Here is a 26,416-nt window from a genome sequence, read left to right on the forward strand (position 1 = left end):
GAAGGCTGTCAAGATCCAATTTCAACCCAGGATGGGCAAGGTGGCCAGTCCTTGTCACCAGCCTCTAGAGGACCAGTAGTCTGCACTTGCTTTTTCTTTTTCTTTTTTTTTTGTATTGTGGTTACCTGGTATATATATATTTTCAACGCACACTTCATGATTGAATAATGAGAATGGCCTGTAATTTTAGTCCAGAGGTAACTGTCTCCTAATCACTAACAGACTGACATTTCAGAGGCCTGGACGCTCCCGATTGATATGTTGTTTCATTCCGTGGGCGCTGACCGTCCTTCGACCCAGGCTTTGTAGTGAGAAGCCTAATTGTCTCAAAGATCCGAGTTCTCCGCCAGAAGAACCACCGCCGCCGCCGCCACCACCACGCGTGGAATAGAATCGAAGCCACCAGAGCAGCTGCTCTGGTCATCTAGGTGAGGAAGCTGGAGAGAGAACATTCTGGGGTCACCCCCAGCCTCCCAGGAAAGGATCGAGATCCGCCCCCTTTCCCTCCCCCCCTACCCCCATCTTCTCGGGGCCTCCGAGAGCATTCAACACAAGCTATACCTCCTCCAGCGCGCCAAACCGTTAGCCCCGCCCCGTCCGGCTCGGCCCCGCCCACCGATCGCGCCCAGTTACTAAAACCTAGCCGCCAGGCTGCGCGACGCGCTAAGCCCCGCCCCCAGAGCCGAGGGCGCGCTCCTCAAGCTCCGCCCCCCCGCGCCGATAGCGCGCGTCATCAAGGCCCGCCCCTCCTTCCTCCCCCCCCCACCCCCTTCCTAGCTCGGCCTCCAGCGGTTCCGTTAGCAGCGGGAGGAAAAACCGTCCTTCACGTCTCCGCCTCTCCATTCCTAACGCTCTACTCCCTACTCCCCCTGCGACCACTCTACGGCCGCCTACGGAGGCCCCTGAAGTACAAACATCCCCCAGGCCCTCGCGTGCCCCGATCGTTTTTGTCATTTCTTTCTTCGTCCGGTCCTGAGACCCGATCTTTTTTTTTTTTCTGAGCCAGTGATTAGAACCCGCGAGCTTTCTTTTTTTTTTTTTTTTCTGGCGTCCGGTACTTCAACCCCTTCACGGAAGTCAAAGTTGTTTTTCCTTTCCTCCTTCCCCGCCTCTCCCCCCTGCACTCCCCCTCACAGCTTCCCCCCCCCCCACCTCCCCCCCGGTCGTCCCCGCGGTGGCCGCCCGCATTCCTTCCCTCCCACCTCGCGGAATTGTGGCGGGAGGAGGGGGGGGCGGAGGAGGAAGTCACCGCGCCTGCGCGGAGAGGCCGCTTTCCATCCGGGTCCCTGTCCGTGCGGTGCAGCAGGTCGGTAGGCGGGAAATGGCGACTGGCTGAAGGAGCTGGTTCTGTTGCTGCTGCGGGCTAAAGCGGGAAAGACACCACACGTTGCGCAGTCGGGACTATCGCCGGAACCCGAAGACGCTTCTCTGTCGTCACAGTGAAGGTAATCCCCTTTATCCAGACGTCGCCGCGGCTCCCTGCCTCAGTCCTCCTCTTCCAGGGCCGTCTGTCGGGATCTCCTCCCCTTCTCTGCCCGGTCCTCCAGCGCTCCCGGCGCGGTGGTAGGCATGCACTGTTGGCGCCTTGTCTGTCCGCTGTGTGGAGCCGCTCTGGCCCGGACTTTCCCCTGGGAGCGGAAAGAGCGCTCACTTCCCGCCAGCTTCAGCTCTCGGGCTGAGGCCTGTGTGTTGTGATTTCTGGGGTTAGATTTCACTTTGCTACCCACCCCCACCCCGATCTCACGTTCCTGCTCTCCAGCCCCCCCCCCCCGTGGGTCCCCCTTGGGTGATGAAGTTAAAAAGATGGTCTTTTCTAACCTGAGCTCACCTGATTCTCTCCCCGCTTCCCCCCCCCCCCCCCAACCCCGGTATCTCTTTCTAAGTAGGGTGCTTTTAGGGGGGCGTTGCTCATACCTCAGTAATGGTTAATAGCTTTCGAGAAGCCGGAAACTGAGGTTTTACTCACTTCTGTTTGTTTTCTTTACGGTGAAAAAGGTTGGGTTGACATTGCCACCTTTTCAGATCACGAGTGGGTAGTAAAGAACAAGCTCATGGGGGAGGCCTCTGGGTTCCTTAGTGGTCACTGAAGGGTGAATCTTACATATAGTTTTATATTCCTTGCTTTCTTGGCCTGTATGAGTGTTTGCTTTTGCGTTCTTGGCCAGAATTCTGTGGCTAATAATTGCATAAGTAAATCGTGTTTATTTACTTCTCACCCTAGTGGTAGCTGGATGTGTGAGTGATGTTAAGCACTTTTAAGAGTATCTCAGGGAAGCCTGTAGAGAGATACAGCTCTTAAACTATCCTAAGATCTTGAAATGAAATGTACTCAGTAGATGTTCCTCCAAGGCAGGGATTTGTCTTTGGAATGCTAGTAAGGCAGTACCAAGATTACTGCTCTATGTGAGTATACAAATTAGTGACTTGAAATAATAGATTTATCTGCATAATTTTCAGATTGTAGATTGCTTCATATTCTGACTCACTATTCTTTGCTATGTTTTACATTTTCGTTTGCGGTTCAGTAGTTATCCTTTAAAAAGGAGAGGGTAAATGGCAAATTAAAGCTAGTCTTACTTATCTTTTGTTTTTTTAATATAAGGAGCCTCTTTGTTTTTCGGAATTTGTTCTTTTTGATCATGTAGGATTTGGATCTTTATAGTCCCCTCAGTAGTCAAGATTAAAAATTGGTTATTTTATGTATCAGTTGATATTTATTGTAATGCAAGCTTTCAGCTCCATAGGTCCAGTTGAAAGAATGTCCATATTGTTAGCAAGATAAAGAGCGTCACTACTGTTAAGCAACAATATTAGAATTAAGTTTTAGTAATAAGCAGGAACACAAACATCATTATAGTCTTCATTTGGTAGGCTTTGCTCAAGGTCATAAAGAAAGTCAAGGCAAAATGTAGCTCTTATGAGAGGCAGTCATTTATTTATATGGATTTTTTGTTTTGTTTTCTGCTACTATGTTTCTAATTCAGGTCTTAACAGTTGCCATTCCAGATAGTGCTCTACCAGTTGAGCCATGCCTCAAGTTTGGCTTTTTGTTGGTTGTTTGGAGTCTTGTAGATTTCTGTATCCTGGTGGCTTCAAACTGCAATTCTCCATATCTCAGCCTTTGAACAGTTACAGCCATAAGCCACTGCTGTCCACCCTGTGAAGTAGGTAGGATTAAGTTGAACTTTTTTTTTAGAACCAATTAAATATGGGATGGGCGTGGAGATGAAGTCACGTTGGATACTTGTTGAGCCAATTTGTAAGACTGGGCCAAATATATGACTTAAAGAGATCTAAAATAAGTTATTGGGCCAGGTGCTCATGCCTGTAATCCTACCTACTCAGGAGAGTGAGATTTGAGGATTGTGGTTCGTAGTTCGAAGCCAGCCCAGGAAGGAAAGTCTGTGAGGCTCTTATCTCCAATTAACTACCAGAAAACCAGAAGTGGAGCTATGGCTTAAAGTGTTAGAGCACTAGCCTTGAGCAAAAAGAGCACAGGGACAGCATCCTGGTCTTGAGTTCAAGACCTATGACTGACAAAAAAAGTTATGGGTCAATTCTGCCTGTATTTTGATGATGTTTTGGGGAAACTTGATAAAATTTGGGTTACTGATAGCTGAGTGAGCATTGTAGACTACGTCTTTAGAATTCTCCCAAATTCAGTACATCTAGTTTTAATCTTTTCACTATAGATTGAAAGGTTATAAAAACTGTCAAGTGGTGGGATCTTTAGCATTGAATTTATAGCTATATAGAAATAATAGGACTACATAGGAATACCAAGTAGGATGGAAATTATTTTATTTTATTTTTTATATTTGTCAGTTGTGGGGCCTGAACTCTGGGCCTGGGCACTATCCCTGAGCTCTTCAGCTCAAGACAAGTGCTTTACCACTTGAGCCATAGCTCCATTTCAGCTTTTTCTACTTATGTGATGCTGAGGAATCAAACCTAGGGCCTCATACATGCAAGGCAAACACTCTACCACTCAGCCACCTTCCCAGTCCCAGATGGGTATTTTTTCTACATTGTATGTAGAATATCTTGGAAATTTCATTTGTGCTAATAGTAATGTTACACTTTCCTTTTTTTGGGGAGGGGGGGCTGGTCCTGGGACTTAAACTCAGGGCCTGGGCATTGTCCCTGAGCCTCTTTGTGCTCAAGGCTAGTGCTTTACCACTTGAGCCACAGTGCCACTTCTGGCTTTTTCTGTATATGTGGTACTGAGGAATCGAATGCAGGGCTTCATGCGTGCTAGGCAAGCACTCTACCACTAAGTCACATTCCCAGCCCATCCCCTGTTAAGATTTGGAGAAGTTTTATCTTTTCCAAATTAATTTAGTTGATTTTGGTCAAGTGGCATCTTTATAAGATTGGTGTACAACAAAACCCACTTAATTCTGATTTAAGAAACTTGGGCCTATTCAAAAGGATGTACTAGTCTCTAAACCTCTAATTGTAGAATTGTTGAATGAGTAAATGGTATTGCTATTGTAGTCATAGGAAATTATGCTTTAGATTTATGAATTAAAAAATCAACCTGAGCCAGGAGTTGGTGGCTCATGCCTGTAATCCTATTCAAAAGGATGTACTAGTCTCTAAACCTCTAATTGTAGAATTGTTGAATGAGTAAATGGTATTGCTATTGTAGTCATAGGAAATTATGCTTTAGATTTGTGAATTAAAAAATCAACTGAGCCAGGAGTTGGTGGCTCATGCCTGTAATCCTAGCTACTCAGGAGGCAGAGATCTCAGGATTGTAGTTCAAAGTCAGCTTGGGCAGGAAATTCCTTGAGACTTTTTCTCCAGTTAAGTACCAAAAAAGCTGGAAGTGGAGCTGTGGCTCAAGTGGTAGAGTGCTAGCCTTGAACAAAAAAGCTGAAGGACAGCATCCAGGCATTGAGTTCAAACACCCCTTCCCCTAACCACCCCCACCCCCCTCCAAGAGGAAACTGAATTTCTAGATTTGGGAAAGAAAAAAAAAACCACACAACTAATTTTATTTCTAATTTATCAAATTGTTATAAAGCATAAAATGGAAAAGAAACTTGAAGTTAAATATCAAATATCCTGATGGAACTTCATATTGGGTGCACCCTGATATACTTTTTTTGAGGGTTTAAAAAGTTACCTAACCATTTTAAACTAGATTGGCTAAAAGGAGTCATTTGTGTTATTTTGAGGATAAGGATGTCTATCGGTCTGTAAGTCTATAAATAAGACAGGTTGGCCGGGCGCCGGTGGCTCACGCCTATAATCCTAGCTACTCAGGAGGCTGAGATCTGAGGATTGCAGTTCAAAGCCAGCCCGGGCAGGAGAGACCATGAGACTCCTATCTCCAATAAACCACTAGAAAACTGGAAGTGGTGCTGTAGCTCAAGTGGTAGAGCGCTCGCCTTGAGCTGAAGAGCTGAGGGACAAGCGCCCAGGCCAAAAGTTCAAGCCCCACAACTGCCAAAAAAAAAAAAAAAAAAAGACAGGCTTTTGCTCTGTAGTCAAGGCTGTCCTTGAACTTCCTGACCTTGTGCCTTAGCTTTCCAAGTGCTGGTCTTAAAAGAGTACACCATTACACCTGGATCCAGTATGAGAATATTTTAACAGATGTGAAACATGTTAAAACCATACCATTGCAGCTTTAGTTTGCGTTTACTTGGCATATGCCCTAAGGCATGTATAAACCATACATAAATTTGCTAGTGGTGCATGAGTACATTAATTTTTAATATAAACTGTATTAAATTGTAATTGAACCTATATTACTGGTGAAAGTAACCTTTAGGCAGTAATTTAGAAGTATATTTAGATGGGCACTGGTGGCTCCTGCTAATCAGGAGGCTCCTGCTAATAAGGAGGCTGAGATTTGAGGATCATGGTTCAAAACTAGCTTGTGCAGGAAAATTCAGGAAACTTCATCTACAGTTAAGCAGCAAAAAGCTGGAAGTGGAGCTGTGGCTTAAGTGGTAGAGCTTAGCCTTAATCAACTGATAAAGCTTGAGGAGAGTACACAGGCCCTGAGTTTAGGCCCCAGGACTGACACACCACAACCCCCAAATCTAGCCTCCTGAGTAGCTAGGATTACAGTTTCTAGCCGTTTAATTTTTTATATAGATAGCTATGGGTGTCTATATAATTTATATTGTCTTTTAAGTTTTGATTTGTCATTTTGTAACAGTTTTATTTTCCTATCAATGTATGATGTAGCAGTAGGCTGCTACTTCCTTCATTCAGCAAACATAGGTGAGGCAGGGGGCACATTAGTAATTAATAATTAATCTTTCATGCTGGGTCCCAGTAACTCATACTAACTCATTCCTAGCTGCTCAGGAGGCTGACATCTGAGGATTATGGTATGAAGCCAACCGGGGCAGGCAAATCAAGAGACTCTTCAATTAATCAGCAAAAAGACAAGTGGAGATGTGGCTCAAGTGGTAGGTGCTAGCTGTGAGCAGAAAAAGGTGAATGAGAGCAGGAAGCCCTAAGTTGAAATCAGTACAAGTTGAGGGGGTGGGGGTGGAGAATACTTTATATGCAGTGTACTATTTTCTCTTCCTGTTGTTTAGGTAGAAATTAGTGAACTCCAGACCTTAGTGGCAGATTATCAACAGAGTTGATGCTTGTATCATTGTAATATTTATTAACACAAGATAATTTGCCACCATAATTGTCTGCCTCAAAGACTGCGTGGTATCAGGAATTTTCTGGAGAGAAAGGAAAAAAAACTTTTTTTTTTTTTTTTTTTTTTTTTTTTTGTCGGTCGTGGGGCTTGAACTCTGGGCCTGGACGCTGTCCCTCAGCTCTTTAGCTCAAGGCGAGCGCTCTACCACTTGAGCTACAGCGCCACTTCCGGTTTTCTGGTGGTTTATTGGAGATAGGAGTCTCACAGTCTCTCCTGCCCGGGCTGGCTTTGAACCGCGATCCTCAGATCTCAGCCTCCTGAGTAGCTAGGATTACAGGCGTGAGCCACCGGCGCCCGGCTGGAAAAAAAACTTTTTGATGCCAGCCCCGGGGCCTGCACTCTGCCCTGACTCTCTATCTCCAATGAATCAGCAAAATGTTGAACTGGAGGTATGGCTCAAATGATAGAGTATCTTAGCTGTGAGAAAGCCAAGTGAAAGCTGGAGGCCCTGAGTTCAAGCCCTGAAATTGGCACCAGAAAAAAAACCCACATTGGAAAAACAGTATTTATACCTGGAAAAACAGTATTTATTTTTAAATTTAATTTAATTTTATTTGTGAACCTACTGTACAGAGGGGTTACAATTACATGGGCAGGATAATGCATACATTTCTTACCAAGCATTGCAGCCTCCTCCTTTGGTTTACCCTTCACATCCCTTCCCAGCCTCCCCCCTCCACCCAATCCTAGTGTGTCCTCGTCTCCCCCCCCCCCACGTTGTAAAGCTCGGAAAAACAGTATTTATACCTGGAAAATTGTGTTCTTGGATTCTTGTCAGGGTTTAAGTCAATCTAATTAGGAGTGTATCCATTGGCCTCAAGTTTTCCCTTGTTACTTTGTGGTTAGGCTAGGAATTGGAATGTGGGAAGGTATTTCCCAGTTTTTGTATTTTCCTGTGTACCTATGCCTTAGTGGGGGATTTCAATGAGTTCCTGACCTCTTTGAAGTGTGAGTTGATTCTTGCTAGCAGGGTCCTCTTGGTCTAATCCGATCTTGGCTAGGCCATGGCTTCAGGGTGGGGCACTCTCAGTGTTCTTTCCCTTGCAGGGAGAGATTTTGTTCAGGAAGAGGAGTTGCAACCCTAGATAGATGGTGGAGAAAGAATAGGGTTACCTTTTCTTCTTCCTTAAGCACTGTGTTTCCTCAAAGCTGTGTATGATTTGTGGGCAGTGATTCTGTTTTTTATATTTTTTTAAAATAGTGATAATACTGAAGAAACGTAGGGCTTTTTGCCTGGTAGGCAAACGTTGTCAGTGAACTATACCCTCATATCTTCTTATTTTTTGTTTTGAGACAGGATCTCACTGAGTTGCCTAGGTCAGCCTCAGATTTGCCTCCGCACCCAGAGCAGTTGTGATTACAAACATGAGCCATGACTCTGACTACCTCTCCAGTTTTTGTCATCTCTTCTGAATTTTTTTTCCAATCCCACTTATCCTTTCATTCTATTTTCTATTGTGAAATGTTAAGAAAAAATTTAAGTTGTGGATTTTTTTTAGCCAGAATTAACGAGGTGAAATATATTTTGTAATTTGTGTACCTCACAACTTACCACTTGTCTCCTTTTTCTAAAGAAAAAAATATTAAAAATATGATGTAGGGGGCTGGGAAGGTGGCTCAGTGGTAGAGTGCTTGCCTTGCATGCATGAGGCCCTGGGCTCGATTCCTCATCACCACATAAGCAGAAAAAGCCAGAAGTGGAGCTGTAGCTCAAGTGATAGAGCACTATCCTTGAGCTTGAATTGCTGAGGGACAATGCCTAGACCCAGAGTTCAGGTCCCACAACAGACCCCCCCCCAAAAAAAAAAAAGTAGAAAGGCAGATTTTACACAGTCCTTTTTTGCATTTTGGCAATTTTCTGTTATCATTATATCCTACCCTTTCTTTGTTCACAGTAGTTTATTTAAAAAATAGTCACAATAAGCCAGGCACCAGTAGTTCAAGCCCTTAATCCTAGCTACTGGGAGGCTGTGATCTGAGAATCACAACCAAAAAGAGAATCTAGCTGTGAATCAAGTGGCAGAACACTAGCATTAAGCAAAAAAAAAAAAAAAAGCTCAGCCAGCAGCCAAGTGCTGAATTTAAGCTCCAGGACCTAGACGTGCATGCGTGTGGATGTGTATGTGCACACACACACACACACACACACACGTGCACACACACAGACACAGGAACATACATACACAGTAACGATAATAACAGAAGATACTTTTTGTTTTGTTTTTGTTTTTTGTTTTGTTTTTGTTTATGTTCTGGTACTCTGGCATGAACTCTCGGCCTAGGTACTGTCCCTGATCTCTTTTGCTCAAGGCTAGCATTTTACCACTTGAGCCATAGCTCTACTCCAGCATTTTGTGGTTTAATTGGAGTTAAGATTCTCAGACTCTTTCTGCCCTGGCTGGCTTCAAACCTAGATCCTGACCTAGTATTACAGGTATGGTGTCTGGTTGATACTTTGTTTTATTATTGCTATTTTCACTTTCACTGTATCAGAAAGCTTTGCTTACATTCCTATTCATCCCATCAATTTCAGTTTTCACATGTGTACATTGAATACTCTGGATTGCATTCACCCACCCTTGCTCTCATTCATCTCCCCCTCCTCACATTTTTAACAAATGTTCCGGCTTTATAGTATTCGTATTTATTTTGTTAAAACTAAGTTGTTTAAAGGAGTTACACCATTAGAATATACTATAGTGTGTTTCTGTATATATTCATATGGCTGTATATGTTTTCAGATGTTTATAATTTATATCTAGCTTTCACATATTAGAGAAAACGTGCTTTTTGTCTCTCTGAGCCTGATTTATTTCATTTAACATACTTTTTCCAACTCTATTTTCCTACAAATGACATTCTTTCTGATGGATGAGTAAAATTTTATTTTGTGTCATATATATCATTTTCCTTGATCCATTCGTCCACTGTAGGGCATGTGGGCTGTCTATAACTTGGCAATGGTGAACAGTGTGACAGTGAACATGAGTGTTAAAAGTCATAGGTAGTTCACTTATTTTTTTGAGGAATCTTCCCTGTCTTCCATAGTGGTTGCACTAGTTTAGATCCCTACCAACAACATAATAGGATTTCTTTTGACTTATATCCCCACCTGCATTTATTGTTCAGTGTTTCATGATGGTCATTCTTATTGAAGAGAGATAGAATCTCAATGTTGTTGGTGTGTGTGTGTGTGTGAGCCCACGCGCATGGTGTCAGTCCTGGGCCTTTTGCTCAAGAGTAGTCCTCTACCACAGCTTTACTTCTGGCGCTTTTTTTTTTTTGTAGTTTAGTGGAGATAAGAGTCTCACAGACTTTCCTTCCCAGGCTGGCTTTGAACTCAATCCTCAGATTTTAGCCTCCTGAGTAGCTAGGATTATAGGCCTAAGCTACTGGCACCCAGCTTCTCGGTGTTGTTTTGACCTGCATTTCCTTTATGACCAGAGATGTCGAGCTTTTCTTCGTTTGTTCATTGGCTATTTTTACTTCTGAGAAGTCTCTCTTTAGTTCTTTGGCCCATTTATTAATTGGTTTAGTTTTTGAGCTCTTGAGTTTAGTTCTTGAGCTTTATATTTGGCCTTTGTCATGTGTTACAGCTGGCAAAGAGCATCTATACTTTTTGATTGGCCCTGGATCATGATCTTCCCATATTGGTGGGACAAACACAGGTATGTGCCACTAGGCCTGAGTGGTTTTTTTTTTTGTTTTTTTTTATTGAGCTTCTAACAATGATCTTTCCAACTCCACCTTCCTCAAATCTTCAAAGCTGGGATTACAGGTGTACACTATCACATCTAATTGGAATTTTCTTCCTTTTGCTCAAGGGCAATGCTTTACCTTGAGCCACCGCTCTACTTGTTTTTTTTTTTTTTTTTAATAATAAGAATTTCCCAGACTTTCCTGTCTGGGCTGGCTTTGACCAGCGATTCTCAGATCTTAGCCTCTGAAGTAGGTAGGATTACAGGCGTGAGCCACTGGTACACAGCCTATGTCTTTTGAAGTCCCTGTGCATCCTTTGTTTCCATTCTGGCAGCAGGTGACCAATCAATATTTTAATTTTGTTTTTTTTTCTCTCTGGTAGTACTATGGTTTGAAATCAGGGCCTCACACTTCCTAATGATGTCCACTCTACCACTTCAGTCATACTCCCAGCCCAGTATTTTATTTTAAGTTTTAATGGGTTGAACCCCTAAGACTGGACTATTTTACATGTCTTCAGTCATTTTCTTTAGTCTTTTAATACCTACTTTATATCTATGTGTTATTTTATAAGTTTTTTGATTTCCATTAATTATCTCCATATATTTGCTAAATAGGAATTTTCCTTTTCTAGGGAGTTCTACACTGAAGAAAAAGAAAAAAAAATTTTTTTTTGGTCGGTCTTGGGGTCTGAACTCTGGGCCTGGGCCCTGTCCCTCAGCTCTTCAGCTGAAGGCTAGCGCTCTACCACTTGAGCCACAGCCCCCTCCTGGCCTTTTCTGCTTATGTGGTGCTGAAGAATCGAACCCAGGGCTTCATGCATGCAAGGCAAGCACTCTACCACTGAGCCACCTTCACAGCCCCCAAAAAAGAAATTTTAAGTAAAAAATTTCCTCTATAAATAGTAAATAATAGATGCCTTGCTTGATAAATCCCTTTTAATTCTAGAAAAAAAATCAAATTTTAAAAAGGCAGATAAAAACTCCCTAGTTAAGGAAAAAAAAGTTATTTAGAAAATGGAGACTTATCTGGTAATTCTTTCAAATTTGGCAGGATCTTGGTCCATACCAGTTTCTAAAACATAAATAATCTAGGCGAGTATTTGATAAACAGCAGAAATTTATTTCTTGGATTCTGTGTGCTAGGAATTCTTAAGACCAAGGTGCAAGCAAATTTAGTAGCTAATATGTAACCCTGGGTCTGATACATGCCTTTACCTTCCTCTTTTATTTTTTTATTTTTTATTTTTTTGTCGATCGTGGGGCTTGAACTCTGGGCCTGGGCGCTGTCCCTCAGCTCTTCAGCTCAAGGCGAGTGCTCTACCACTTGAGCTACAGCCCACTTCTGGTTTTCTGGTGGTTTATTGGAGATAGGAGTCTCACAGTCTCTCCTGCCTGGGCTGGCTTTGAACTGGGATCCTCAGATCTCAGCCTCCTGATTAGCTAGGATTACAGGCGTGAGCCACCAGCGCCCGGCTACCTTCCTCTTTTATAATGGCACTAATCCAATTCATGATGACAAAGCAATGATCTAATTGCCTCACAAAGGCCATTATCATATAGAGATTATATTTTAGCATAGGATTTAGGGGAGACCAAACATTCTGTTAAAGGGAAGTTATTGTAGGGCTTGAATTCAGGGCCTGGGCACTGCCACTGAGATCTTTTGCTCAAGGCTAGCACTCTACCACTTCGAGCCTCAGCACCGCTTCTGGTTTTCTGGTGGTTTATTGGAGATGGGTCTCATAGACTTTTCTGCCTGGGCCAGCTTTGAACTGTGATTCTCAGATCTCAGGCTCTTGAGGAGGTAGGATTATATGAGTGAACCATCAGTGCCCAGCTGTAATTTCTGTTATTTAAAAAAAAATTTTTTTCCTGTGACTGTTAAAACTAGTAAAACCATACCATCTGAGACTTACCAGTGAAGATTCTAATATTTGCTAGGAATTTTATACATTTAGGAGTTTTAAGGGGCTTAGAGACTTTTTTATGTAATTGACCACTATTGTAAACAACTTCATATCTTCTTAAGATATTAAGGTAAATGTGGAAGACTGTTTCCAGAATCCCTCCACAGGTATCAAAATCCATAAACATTTGAATCTACTATATAAAATAGTGTCACATTATCTTTAACCTGCAGATTCTTTAAATCATCTTTAGATTACTTGCTATGTAAGTAGTTATACATTTGGGGTATAATGGCAATAATGAAAAGGTTGAACATGTCAAGTACCCATATCAAATAGATAACTAAAATGTAGTTCAAATAGCCTTGGTGATTTCTTTTTGATATGACTCTAGCCTTTTTTGGTGGTGGTCTTTCTTGATTTTTGTGGTGCTGAGAACTGAACCTAGGTCCTTATGTGTGCTATCCATGTATTATGCACATTTTCTTCCACTGAGCCTCATCTCTAGTCCCAGAATCCAGTTTTGCTTGCTTTGTTTTCTTTTTTTCTTTTCAGTACTGGTGCTGAACTTCAATCTGCTAGGCAAACTCTCTGCCACTTGAGCCACACTGCCAGTCCTCTGTTTTAGTTTTTCTTTTTCTTTTTTTTTTTTTAATGGAGTCTTATGTTTTTTCTAGGACTGGCTGTCATAGCCTTCAAGTAGCTGGAATTATAGCACTTGCCACCTTGCTCAGTTTATTGTTTATTTGTTGAGATATACAGTCTGGATAACTTTTTGCCTGGGCTGGCCTTGCACCATGATTCAACTCAGGTAATTGTGATTGTGGATGTGAGCCACCATGCCTAGCTCTTGAGTCCAGTGTTGGTTTTTGTTTTTTTTTTCTTTTCTTTTTTTACCTGTCCTAGGACTTGAACTCAGGGCCTGGGTGCTATCCCTGAGATTCTTTTTTTTTTTTTTTTTTAATTTTTTTTTGTCGGTAGTGGGGCTTGAACTCTGGGTTTGTGCACTGTCCCTGCCACTTGAGCCACAGTACCCACTTACGGTTTTCTATTGGTTTATTGGAGATAAAAGTCACGGACTTTCCTCCCAAGGCTGGCTTTGAACCTCGATCCTCAGATCTCAGCCTCCTGAACAGCTAGGATTACAGGCGTGAGCCACTGGCACCCAGCTCCTGAGATTCTTTCACTCAAGGTTGTCACTCTTACTACCTAAGCCACAGCACCACTTCTGGCTTTTACTGAGTATTGAAGAGTCTTATGGACTTTCCTGCCTGGGCAGGCTTCAAACTGAGATCCTCAGATCTCATTCCTGAGTAGCACAGGATTATAGGCGTGAGCCACCAGTGCCTGGCTGAATTCAGTTTTTAAAGAATCATTGTGGCTGGGAGCCGGTGGCTCATGCCTGTAATCCTAGCTACTCAGAAGGCTGAGATCTGAGGATTGAGGTTCAAAGCCAGTCCAGGCAGGAAAAGCCGTGAAACTCATCTCCAATAAACCACCAGAAATTGGGAAGTGGCGCTGTGGCTCAAGTGGCAGAGCACTTGCCTTGAGCTGAAGAGCTGAGGGACAGTGCCTAGGTCCCAGAGTTCAAGTCCCATGACCAAAAAAAAAAGGATCATTATGTATGGTAATATTGGAATATCTCAAAATAAATGAGTCACTTTTTCTTGTACTTACATGATTGTTATTAGACTTAAATTTTTGGAATTATTCACTAAATCATATTTTTCACTACTGCTTTGTAAGGTCAGAAAGTCAACCATTCCCTACTTTGCTGTTTTCTCAGTGCTTACCTAGATTTGTGCCTCAAATGTAGTTAAATATTTGTAGAATAAATGAATGATTAAACAAATGATAATTTTGGAGTGGGTCAACATCTTAGTGTTGTAAAAAAAAACAGGCACTCCTTGGTATAACTCTCAATTGTAGGATGTAGTATTTCAGAGGTTATTGGAAAGGCTACTTGGGATAATGAGTGTAAAATACAGAGCATAGTGCCTTTCATTTAAAATGTTTATTTCAATCTCCTTAGAGGCCTGAGGTTTTTTTAATTTTAACTAACCAAGTTTTTTTTTTTATCATATAAGCTGATCATATTTGGGAACACTAGGTTGGATTTTAATAGCCTTTGCTATTTTTCTATTATAGTTTTACATGTGGCACCCATAAAAGATGAGGCTGAGAACGCGGAAGACTTCTCAGCAATCAAATCAAATTCAAACACAGCGCACTGCCAGAGCAAAAAGGAAATACTCAGAGGTTGATGATAGCCTGCCTTCAGGAGGAGAAAAACCATCAAAGAATGAAACCGGCTTACTGTCTTCAATTAAAAAGTTCATCAAAGGAAGCACACCCAAGGTAAAGGTTTTATCTCATGCTTACATTAAAAATGTGTTATCTGTAAGCATGAGTAGATAAGAAATTGATATTAGAGTCCATTTTAATGGGATGTCTACATTTTGGTGTTATTTTCCTTTTAAGCTTATGTGCTAAATAGTTCATGAAATTCAAGATGAACATTCCACTAAACAAATTTACTTATCCTTTGTTTTTTTCCGCATAGAATTATGGAAAGGAAAATAAAATGTTCCTTATTTTACTTGAGTTATTTCTAGTTCTTTTATTTCAAGGGAAATTTTTCTTGTTAAATGTTACATACCATCTGATTAGGAAGCTGATTTTTATTTTATTTTATTTTATTTTTGTGCCAGTACTAGAGTTTGAACTTAGACCTTAGTACTGTCCCTTAACATTTTCTCCAACACTAGCATTCTACCCACTAGAGCCAGAGCTCCACTTCTGGCTTCTGGCTGATTCATTGGAGATAATCTTATGGATTCTTGCCTGGTCTGCTTCAAACTGCAGTCCTCAGATCTCAGCCTCCTGAGCAGCTAGAACTACAGACATGAACCACTAGTATATGGCTATAATGTTTCTTTTATCTACCTGAATGCTAACATTGTATAATGAAAATGTATTGAAGCATATGAATTGTATGAAATGAACACTGACCAAGTTATATGCTCCAGATTCGTATGGTGGACTAACTTGACTGGCTTAAGTGTCATTTACTCCCAAGGAATGTAGTCAGTAATAAATACAAGTGCTTTATTCCAGAATTAATTTCAGATTTGATGGTACAACTAGGTTGAAAAGCAGTGTCAGAAATTTTAATGCACTTTATAAATTCAGAGTGTTACTCATCATGAGATTTTATGAGAGAGAGCAAAATAAAACACTATTTTGTCTTATAGTGTAGCTTTTGTTGTAATAAAATTATAACAAAGCTTGAGTGGGTTTGATGGTTCATGCCTGTAATTGTTGCTACTTAGGAGGGTAGAGATTAGGAGGATCAGTGTTCAGGCCAGCCTACCAAAATGTTTGCAGGATCCTCATCTCAACTAGTAAAAAGATGGGAATGATGGCATATACCTGTCATCATAGCTGTTTAGGGTAATGATCATGAATAGAAAGACAATTGTTCCTATAGGAAATGATCCACAGTAACCTGGGCAATATAGAGAGAACCTATCCCAGAAAATAACTAAAGTAAAGCAAAAGGGCTGAGTGTGTTGCTCAAGTGGTAGAACATCTTCCTAGCAAGCCTGACTCCCTGGGTTTGAATCTAGTGCTGCCAAAAAAAATTTTAAGCAAAGTATGAAAAATAACATCCATTGATCAAGATTTAGAAGTAATCTGTGTTTGTATAGGATTTTGTTTGTTTGTTTTTGTGCTGGTCCTTGGGCTTGAATTCAGTGCCTGGACTTTTTTACTTAAAGCTAGCACTTTACCACTTGAACCACAGCTCCAAATCCAGTGTTTTTGGTGGATAATTGAAGATAAGAGTTTCACAGACTCTCCTGCCTAGGCTAGCTTTGGACTGAGATCTTCAAATCTCAGCCTCTTAAGTAGCTGGGATTACAGGTATGAGCTACCTGATCTTGGCTTGTTCATTTATTTTTGTTTCTTCTTTCTAATAATAATTTTAACCTTTTTTTTCAGTATTAGGTTTTGTACTCAGGACCTACAGCTTGCTACTAATATTGTAATTGTTAATTTTAATTTTTAAATTATGACAGTACAAGTATTCTAGTTTATTACATAATATAAAACAAATTTCTTCTGGAAACATGAATTCCTGGCTCTTTAAATTCCCAGTGGGTTGTTATCACTCTCTCTTGATGGGATACTTACTATTTATTAGTTCATTCCTTCAACAACTGAAATAAATTGTTACAGAGTGCTTCCTATCTACACTTACTTTCTAATTGCTTTGGGTTTTGTTTTGTTTTGTTTTGTGGTCTTTTTACCTTTTTTTTTTCTTTTTTTCCAGAATGAGGACTGAACTCAGGGCTTTGCACTTGCTATGCAAGTGTTCTTCCATAGAGCTAAATCCCCAACTTCCACTCTTTACTTTCTCATCAATTCTTTTTTTTTTCTTTTTTAATTCTTTCACTTGAAAACAGCTACTGTGTTCCCTTTCATGTACAAGTGCAGTCTCTTAATCGTTATCTAGGCTAAATATTTCTGGTTTTTGTTATATGACACTTTATGCTATAGATCACTCTGGTGATCACTGTCATGATCTTCTATTTATAAAGATAATAGCCAAAAATGAAGATAATTTTGTCTTGTGTCATATGACAGGTGTTCATATTTATTCCTTTGACCTAGCCTTTCTTCTATTGTGGTATTATATTCTGTTGTACTTAAAAACAAATCTTGCCAATCATTTTAATCTCTATTCTTTTATTTATTTTTAATTTTTTTTAATTTTTTATTTTTTTGGGTCCGGTCGTGGGGCCTGAACTCTGGGCCTGGGTGCTGTCCCTCAGCTCTTCAGCTCAAGGCTAGCGCTCTACCACTTGAGCTACAGCACCACTTCCGGCTTTCTGGTGGTTTATTGGAGATAGAGTTTCATGGACTTTCCTGCCCAAGCTGGCTTTGAACTGCAATCCTCAGATTTCAGCTTTCTGAGTAGCTAGGATTACAGGCGTAAGCCACTGACACCTGGCTCCTATTTTTATATTTTATAGAAGAGAGGAAAAGTGAAATTAGGTAATACACAGTCAATAATAATAGTAATAAATGTAATAATAAATAACTTGCCCAGGATAATAATGATAAAAAAAGAACAGTACAATAATTGCTAGCAGTTACTATGTATCAACCACTGTTCTTAGTGTTTTAAGTGTATTACTTAAGCCTCACAAATGAGGTATATGTACTGTCATCTGTATTATAATACCTATGAGGAAACTAAGGCACATGGTGCTTAATAACTCTTTCAGGGTTACTTAGTTTTAAAGCTAGTTAAGTGTCAACACTGGAAACTACCACCATTTAGTCTGGTTCAGAGACTACACTCTTTTTTTGGGGGTGAGGGAGTTTGGTTGTGGGGCCTGAACTCTGGGCCTGGGCTCTGTCCCTCAGCTCTTCAGCTCAAGGCTAGTGCTCTACCACTTGAGCCACAGCGCCACTTCCGGCTTTTTTCTTTTTGCTTATATGGTGCTGAGGAATTGAACCCAGGGCCTCATGCATGCAAGGCAAGCGCACTACCACTGAGCTACCTTCCCAGCCCCAGAGACTACACTCTTATGCATTGTATATAACTGCATTTCTAGCAGGGACAGTTATTTACTGTCATAAAGTAATTAGATACTGTATAGCAGTACATACAGTATTCCAGTCTCTAGTATGCACATTATTTTTGATAAAAGTAAATAAGAATCATATCTTATGCTGCCCACTTTTTCATTTGCTCATTATGTATTATCAGCTCAAAGCTCATTGCTTTTGTTATTTTACAGAAAGTTTTCTCATAGTATTCTGTACATATATCATTATTGTCTTTATGTTTTTTGTTTTTATTTTTTCATTTTTGATAGTGTTGGGGCTCAAATCCAGGGCTTTACACTCTTACCATTGAGCCACATCTCTAGTTGTGAGACAGAGTCTCACTGTGTAGCTCAGACTCCTGCCTCAATCTCCCAAGTGTTGGGTTGTAGGTTCCTAATTACCTTGCCTGGCTCTTCTGCTTGAATGATGAACTTATTTCCACAAGTATCCTTTTTAAGTCCAGATTAGACAACTCCCAGTGCTGTTACTTTGGAATCTTTCATACCTTATCTTTTTCTTTTGGATTTTCGTAACTGTTTGAGTAGAATTGAAATATTTAGGCAAAATTTCTTGCTTTCTCTTGCTTGAGTATTGGTCCTTTCTTAGGCATTTGGCATTGCTTTCTGACTATCTCATGAGGTTTTCTTTTAGAAACTTGCTTACCTGCCTTATTTGTATATCTGTACTATTTTTATTCTTATTTCACTGTTAAGATTTCTAGTAGTGTTCTTGCTACTTTACTTTTTTAATATTGCCTGTGAATTTCTATCTATAATCCTAATTTTGCCATAAAATAGCCATTGTGACCTGGCACTGGTGGCTCACACATGTAGTCCTGCTATTCAGGAGGCTGAGATCGGAGGATCTCGGTTCAAAGCCAGCCTCTTTATCTCCAGTTAACCACCAGAAAGCCAGAAGTGATGCTGTGGCTCAAAGTGGTAGAGACTAGCCTTGAGCACAAAAAGAGTTCAGGGACTATGTTTAAACCTTGAGTCCAAGCCCTATGACCACCCTCACTAGCCTCAAAAAATAGCCAGTGTATGTGTATCATTATCTGTTTTAGCCTAAGAAACAGAGGTATTCTACAGGCTAGAAATCCCAGAAGAAGGTGTTATAGTATTTGATTTGTTCTGAGGGCTCTTGACTTGCTACCCTCTTGGAGGTAGGAGTCTCATAGACTTTCCTGCCTGGGCTTTCTTTGAATCATGGTCTCAGCTCTCAGCCTTCTGAGCAGCAAGGATTACAGGCTTGAGCCATTGGTGCCTGGCAGTTTTTATCTTTTGAGATGTTTTGGCCTCTCTTCCTCCCTTTCACTCTCCTCCATCATTGTCTTCCTCCTCCTCTTCTTTCCTGTCCTTTTCCTACTTGCTCTTCTTCCTCTTTCCTCTTTTTCTTCATTTTCTTCCAGTTCACTTATCTTTCTCCTTTAAAAAAAATTTTTTTTAACCAAATCTCACTATGTGGACTTGGCTGTCTTTGAACTCTTGATTCTCCTGCCTTAGCCTTGAGAGTTCTTGGATTATAGTCATGATCTTCCATGCCTAACTTATTATTTTTTTTGGATCTGGTTGTGGGGCCTGAACTCTGTGCCTGGGCACTGTCCCTCAGCTCTTCAGCTCAAGGCGAGTGCTCTACCACTTGAGCCACAGCACCACTTCCGGCTTTTTTCATTTTGCATATGTGGTGCTGAGGAATCAAACCCAGGGCCTCATGGATTGCAAGGCAAGCGCTCTACCACTGAGCCACCTTCCCAGCCCACTTATTTTTAATTTTTAAATGATAACCTCTAATATGAGCCAGAGAGCTACCTAGGTTTATAGGTTTGCTTTTCCTATTGTGCCCAACTTGACAGTAGCCTTTAGGGATTGGGATTCCCACTTCTCAAGTGAGGTAAACCCTTTGTTTCTTCTTGATAGTTTCTAGTACCTTTATTTTGTATTGTTGGAGACAGCTTTTAAGTTTTTTGTGTTTTTTTTTTGGGGGGGGGTCCAGTCATGGGGCCTGAACTCTGGGCCTGGGTGCTGTCCCTCAGCTCTTCAGCTCAAGGCTAGTGCTCTACCACTTGAGCCACAGCGCCACTTCAGGCTTTTTGTTGTTGTTGTTGCTTATGTGGTGCTGAGGAATCATATGCAAGGCAAGCGCTCTACCACTGAGCCACCTTCCCAGCCCCAGCTTTGAAGTTTTTAAAGTTGTCTGGGATATCCAAGTTATCTTGGAGGTCATGTTTGCATTAGTGCGATGGTTACTGAGTTGCAGGAGCATTGAATAGTCTCCCTCAACATGTCCTTCATAGGTTTTGCTGGGCCTATTTTTTTCATAAGCATTGCTATTTTAGGGTTTTCAGAATACAGGAGTTTTAGAAATAATAAGTAATTTTGTTACAGCTATTTGTGGTATAGCAGCCATACTAATAACCTTCTTTTTTTTTTTTTTTTTTTTTTTTGTCGGTCGTGGGGCTTGAACTCTGGGCCTGGGTGCTGTCCTTCAGCTCTTCAGCTCAAGGCGAACGCTCTACCACTTGAGCTACAGCGCCACTTCCGGTTTTCTGGTGGTTTATTGGAGATAGGAGTCTCACGGTCTCTCCTGCCCGGGCTGGCTTTGAACCGCGATCCTCAGATCTCAGCCTCCTGATTAGCTAGGATTACAGGCGTGAGCCACCAGCGCCCGGCTCACTAATAACCTTCTTCAAGGGGGAGGCTGTGCTTAGTATACTGAACGGCTTATTTACTTATTTTTTCAGAGCCTAGGCAAAGCTCAAGTGGTAGAGTACTAGCCTTGAGCAAAAAAGAAGCTCAGGGACAGCGCCCAGGCCCTGTGTTCACAAGCCCCAGGACTGGCAAAAAACAAACAAACAAAAATCTAATAATAGTCAACTTTAAAAAAATATATTCTAGCTAATATTATTAGTTATTCAAAGCAAAAAGAGGAAAAATTACTCCTGTTGAATAAGAATGTTGATATGTATAAATTAAATACACAGATTTGGATATGTAATTCTTATTAAATGATTTAAGTAGTCTTATTAAGTCAACAAGTAATTCATTGTAGGACAAATATTACAGTAATAGAAAAAATGACTCATGCAATGGATGGAGTCTTTTACAATAAGAAAAATAGTTGTATTAGTGGAGAAAAACAAGCTAAAGCTTGGAAGTTTGTTGTTTTAGTCAATCATATTGCAAGACTAGTATAAACGGATCATATGGACTGATCCAAATAAGGCAGCAAACAGAGATCTTTATTAAGAGGTGGACTCTTTGGTATTAATTTGGGGATCTAAATAATTGAAACTGGCAGTAGGGTGTGGCAGTGGCAGACCTTATATTTTGATAATATGTAAATGCCAACTCATCCAGTAGGGCTTCCTCTTTACTCTGGGTTCTCAAGGAAGAAATAGTCTCTGTTCTTTAGAACAGTTCTATTAGGGAGAAATGTCCAAAAAATGAGAGTACATTATCCAATTCAGTATTTTAGTAGTATGGAAAATTTAGGAAGAAAGAGTCTGAATTGTGGGGATGCTGTAATTATATTTTTGTGCAGTAACTACATCAATACTTGTAAAGAGTACTTAAACACTTTTCTGTTTTTTAAACTACTCTGATATTAATACATTTTGATTTTCTATATTATAAAAACCAGAGAAAAGTATATTTAAAATGTATTTAGATAAAAAGTATATTAAAAATGTATTTTACCACTTAAGAAATGTAATTTGGCCAGGCACTGGTGGCTCATACCTGTAGTCCTATCTACTCAGGAGGCTGAGATCTGAGGATCGCAGTTCAAAACCAGCCTAGGCAGAAAGTCCCTGTGAGACTCTTATCTCCAATTAACTGCTCAAACACTGGAAGTTGGGGCTGGGAAGGTGGCTCAGTGGTAGAGTGCTTGCTGTGCATGGGACCCTGGATTCCATTCCTCAGCATCACATAAGCAGAAAAGGCTGGATGTGGCCCTGTGGCTCAAGTGGTAGAGCACTAGCCTTGAGCTGAAGAGCTGAAGGACAGTGCCCAGCCCCGGAGTTCAGGCACCACAACCAGCAAAAAAAAACCAAAAACAACTGGAAGTGGCACTGTGACTCAAGTGATAGAGTGCTAGCCTTGAGCACAAAGAGGCTTAGGGATAGCACCCAGGAATTGAATTCAAGCCCTACAACCAGCAAAAAAGAAAAGAGAAAGAAAGAAAGAAAGGAAAGAAAGAAAAAGAAATGTAATTTGTATGTCAGAATGATTGTACTCAGTGCATGTTTTTTCATTATATTTTAAGGAAGAAAGAGAAAACCCTTCGAAACGGAGTAGAATTGAACGTGATATAGATAACAATTTGATCACATCAACACCAAGAGCAGGAGAAAAGCCTAATAAACAGTTATCTCGAGTAAGACGGAAAAGTCAAGTAAATGGAGGTTTGTTCATATTTAGATATTGTGTTTTTTAAGTATAAGCAGAGATTTCTCACCACTCAGGTTACAGAAAAAAAAAGCCAAAAATTTTACTTTGAGCACCTTTTACTTCCTTTTGTAATGTATGTTGTGTTAATAACAAAAAGCAAAATAAAAATTAGTCTTCTTTTTTAAAAAGTGTACTTTGCTGGGTGCTGGTGGCTCATGCTTATAATCAATCTTAGCTACTTAGGAGGCTAAAACCTGGAGGATTGTGTTTTGAAACAAGTATGGGCAGAAAAGAATGAGCTTCTTATTTCCAAATAACCAGCAAAATACTTGGACTAGAGTTGTGGTTCACATGGTATAGCTGTGAGCAAGCAAGCCAGCCAACAGCTTGAGGCCCTGAGTTAAGCCTTGGCACCAGCACCAAAAGAAATTTTTTTAATGTATTCAAATAAAGACTTACAAACAAGACTTACATGTTTCATTATAAAAGTGTGTATAGATTGAGGCTTAAGGTATATGTCAGTGGTTGAGCCCTTACCTAGCCATTTGTAAGCTCTGGGTTGCACATTGTATTATGATTTCCATCATCAAAAGTAGAATTGATGCTAGAGACTGGTGGCTCATGCCTGTAATCCTAGCTACTCAGGAGGCAGAGATCTGAGGATCACAGTCCAAAGCCAGCCTGGGCAGGAAAGTCTGTGAGACTCTTATCTCCAACAAACTACTCAGAAAAGGCTGGAAGTGGCATTGTAGCTCAGGTGGTTAAGCACTAGCCTTGAACAAAAAAAGTTCAGGGGGATCAAGCCCCAGGATTGGCACAAAAAAGAAAGAATTGGTATGGAGCAACATTTTATCTCTTAATAGGCTCATTTCCTAAAGCAGCAGTAATTGTGCCAACTTAATTGAAATGTGTACAAAAGTTTATTTCTGGGTCATGTTATTTTAGGTCAGTAGTTCTTAAGTACAAGTGATATGTTCCCACTGGTTAGTAGTTTATGTCTAGATCTCTTTAGTTGTCACAACCTGTGGAGAGGTTGGAATAAATATCAAGCCAAGAATGTGACAGGGATGCTACTAAGCATCCTACAGTGAGCAACATAGAACAACTCCTCACAGCTAAGAATTACCAGGCATAAATGCCACTAGTACTAGATGTTGATAAATCCTGTCAGTAATTTATTGTTTAGCTGTAAATCTCCTCAAAGTCAAAATGGAAGGGAAAAACATTAAAGACAAGCAGACAAAGCTTTAAAGAACAAAACTTTTAGAGAACATGGAGTTCTTTTTTAATCAAAGGTCTCTAAACACAACAGTAATAACTTCTTCCTTAGCTCCCCAGTGCAGTATGATGTTATCTAAAGTGACTAGTGTCTAGAAAAAGGAACAGAAAAGAGAGAAATAAGCATTTTAAGAAATGTGGTAAAAGTAAAAGTTGTTGAGGATCAAAAGGAAGTTAAAAACAATGTTTGACTTTATATTTCCAAAATATTTATGATTTTTTTTTCTATTTAAAAAACAACTTGTTGGGGGCTGGGAAGGTGGCTCAGTGGTAGAGCACTTGCCTTGCATGCATGAGGCCCTGGGTTCGATTCCTCAGCACCACATAAGCAGAAGAAAAAAGCCGGAAGTGGTGCTGTGGCTCAAGTGATAGAGTGCTAGCCTTGAGCTGAAGAGCTGAGGGACAGCAGCCAGGCCCAGAGTTCAGGTCCCATGACCGGACCCAAAAAAAAACAAAAACAAAAACTTGCTATTCTTTGTAACACACTGAAATAGGGCAATACCTGTGAACAATTTTTTTTTATTGTTTGGGGTGGTGCTTGGAATAGAGCTCATTACCTTGTATATACTGAGTTTGTACATATTACGTGTACCTTGTTGTACATAATAAGCTTGTCCTGGGCTGTACCACTAGCCCTGAAATGTTACCTTTGTTTTTTGGTGGAGTTGTGGATCTAACCTTGGGATTTGTATGTGCTTAGCAAGTGCTGTACCATTAAGGTAGTATTCAGCCCATCTAAGTAAATGTTGACATGACTGTGTACAGTTTTCTGCTTCATAGTAGAATTTACTGCCTTTATTTCACTTAGCTGTAATTTATTAGTGATAGGTATGTGGGAAGATTTTTGAAGTAGGCAGCTTCGAGAAATGTGAACAAAACCCAATATTTGTGGTCTTGGTAATTTCTTTCTTTCCTTACAAAGAATTATCTTCATATTGTGTTGTATCATGTTGATCTGAAGTTTCTGTCTATATAATTCTAGATTTAAAATTTACTTTGAAAATCTCAGTAAATATTAGCATGTGTAAAGCATAAGATCCCCAAATTTATAAGTGACTTACCTCAGAATTTTTTAGTAAACATTCTTGAATATTAGCATTAGTCTGCTTAATGAAGTAAGTTGTTTTTAAATTAGCTATAGCTTATATCTGAAAGTCATTGTTTTCAAGATAATGACTTTTTCTTTTGTTTCTTAGAAGCTGGTAGTTATGAAATGACAAATCAACATGTAAAACAAAATGGGAAATTGGAAGATAATCCTTCCTCTGGAAGTCCTCCAAGGACTACATTGTTGGGGACCATATTTTCTCCTGTCTTCAACTTTTTTTCACCAGCAAATAAAAATGGTAAGTGTATAAATCTTTTTTATATAGTAAGTAGCAGCAGCCATAATTAGCGATTTAAAAAAATATATCCTTTATATGTTACTGGTGTATTTCATCTACTTCTTGTATTTATTTACAACCTTAATAAAATATGTAGTTCATTGAAAGTACTTTTTTAATAACTAAAATATTTTAAGTTATGTTTAATCCTGTTATTGTGAACTCAGCTTCCATTTTCTGAAAACTAATTGATAGACTTTGGCCTAGAGGGACCTTTTTAGTGTGTTGGGATGAAACATTTTGAATATTATGGGTCATTAAAATGGAATTCATTGAAAATCTTTGATTCAAGCCATGTGACTTTTTTTTTTTTTTTTTTTTTTTTTTGGGTCCATTCGTGGGGCCTGAACTCTGGGCCTGGGCGCTGTCCCTCAGCTCTTCAGATCAAGGCTAGCGCTCTACCACTTGAGCCACAGCGCCACTTCCGGCTTTTTTCTTTTTGCTTATGTGGTGCTGAGGAATTGAACTCAGGGCCTCAGGCATGCAAGGCAAGCGCTCTACCACTGAGCCACCTTCCCAGCCCAGCCATATGACTTTTTTTTCCCTTGTACTTAAACTTGTACTTAAACTTGGGGCCTCATGCTCTTGATTGGCTTACTAGTATATGCGTGGCACTCAGCACTTGAGCCAAGCATCCTACCTAGCTTTTTTCTGGATTATTAGAGAAAGAATCTCTTGAACTTTTCTGCCTCGGCTGGATTTAATGGCTTCAAATCTCAATCCTCTAATCTTAACCTCCTGAGTAGCTAGGATTTATAGATATGAGGCACAGACACCAGCTCCATATGATGATTATAGCAGTTGTTGGTTTTTTGCTTTTTTTTTTTTAACATTTGGTTATTTTTTTCCTCCAAAGGGATTTTTTTTCTTCTTTTTTTGTTGGTTGTGGGGCTTGAACTCTGGGGTTGGGTGCTGTCCCTCAGCTCTTCAGCTCAAGGCAAGTGCTCTATGGCGTGAGCCACAGCACCACTTAAGCTTTTCTGGTGGTTAATTGGAGAGTTTCATGGCTTTTCCTGCCTGAGGTGGCTTTGAACTGGGATCCTCAGATCTCAGCCTCCTGAGTAGCTAGGATTACAGGCGTGAGCCACTGGCACCTGGCTTCCAAAGGGATTTTTGATACAGAAAAGTAATTAATTCAACTTAGAGTTAGATTATAAAAAAAACTATCCTGCTAGGCACCAGTGGCTCGTACCTGTAATCCTAGCTACTCAGGAAGCAAAGATCTGAGGATTGCTGTTTGAAGTCAGCCTGCGTAGGGAAATCCATGAGACTCTTATGTATAGTTAAGCAGCAAAAAGCAAGAAGTGGAACTGTGGCTCATGTAGTAGCCTGAGATCCTGCTGTTTATGCCTCCCATTTAGCTGGGATGACAGGCACATGCCACTGTGCCCAGAAGGTCAGCTTTCTATTTGGGCTGGCCTAGAACTGATCTTTTTTTTTTTTTTTTTTTTTTTTTAATCTC

General features: G+C 40.4%; 1 protein-coding gene and 1 long non-coding RNA gene across 5 annotated transcripts in view; one reads left to right on the forward strand and one right to left on the reverse strand.

Moving 5' to 3' along the window:
* The window catches only part of LOC138816299 (uncharacterized), a 40,168-nt gene extending 38,843 nt beyond the window's left edge, over positions 1-1,325 (reverse strand). The window contains exons 1-2 of one of the 2 annotated variants that reach the window (XR_011368605.1): positions 1,250-1,325; positions 229-437 (exon numbers count right to left, since the gene is read on the reverse strand). This is a non-coding gene — a long non-coding RNA (uncharacterized lncRNA). Of the gene's footprint in view, positions 1-228; positions 438-1,202 lie in introns of both variants that reach the window. The other variant, XR_011368606.1, reaches the window with a different exon arrangement.
* Positions 1,326-1,358: 33 nt separating this feature from the next.
* Positions 1,359-26,416, forward strand: part of Ctdspl2 (CTD small phosphatase like 2) — a 64,478-nt gene continuing 39,420 nt past the window's right edge. The window contains exons 1-4 of one of the 3 annotated variants that reach the window (XM_070005993.1): positions 1,359-1,445; positions 14,433-14,642; positions 22,167-22,305; positions 24,766-24,915. In XM_070005993.1, the coding sequence (XP_069862094.1) occupies positions 14,457-14,642; positions 22,167-22,305; positions 24,766-24,915 (475 nt within the window). In that variant the 5' untranslated portion in view covers positions 1,359-1,445; positions 14,433-14,456. Of the gene's footprint in view, positions 1,446-1,481; positions 1,564-14,432; positions 14,643-22,166; positions 22,306-24,765; positions 24,916-26,416 lie in introns of those variants that run through there. The other 2 variants (XM_070005995.1, XM_070005994.1) reach the window with 2 other exon arrangements.

The sequence above is a fragment of the Dipodomys merriami genome, unplaced genomic scaffold (assembly GCF_024711535.1).
Source record: "Dipodomys merriami isolate MVZ:Mamm:240054 unplaced genomic scaffold, mDipMer1.0.p SCAF_69, whole genome shotgun sequence".
Taxonomy (NCBI): domain Eukaryota; kingdom Metazoa; phylum Chordata; class Mammalia; order Rodentia; family Heteromyidae; genus Dipodomys; species Dipodomys merriami.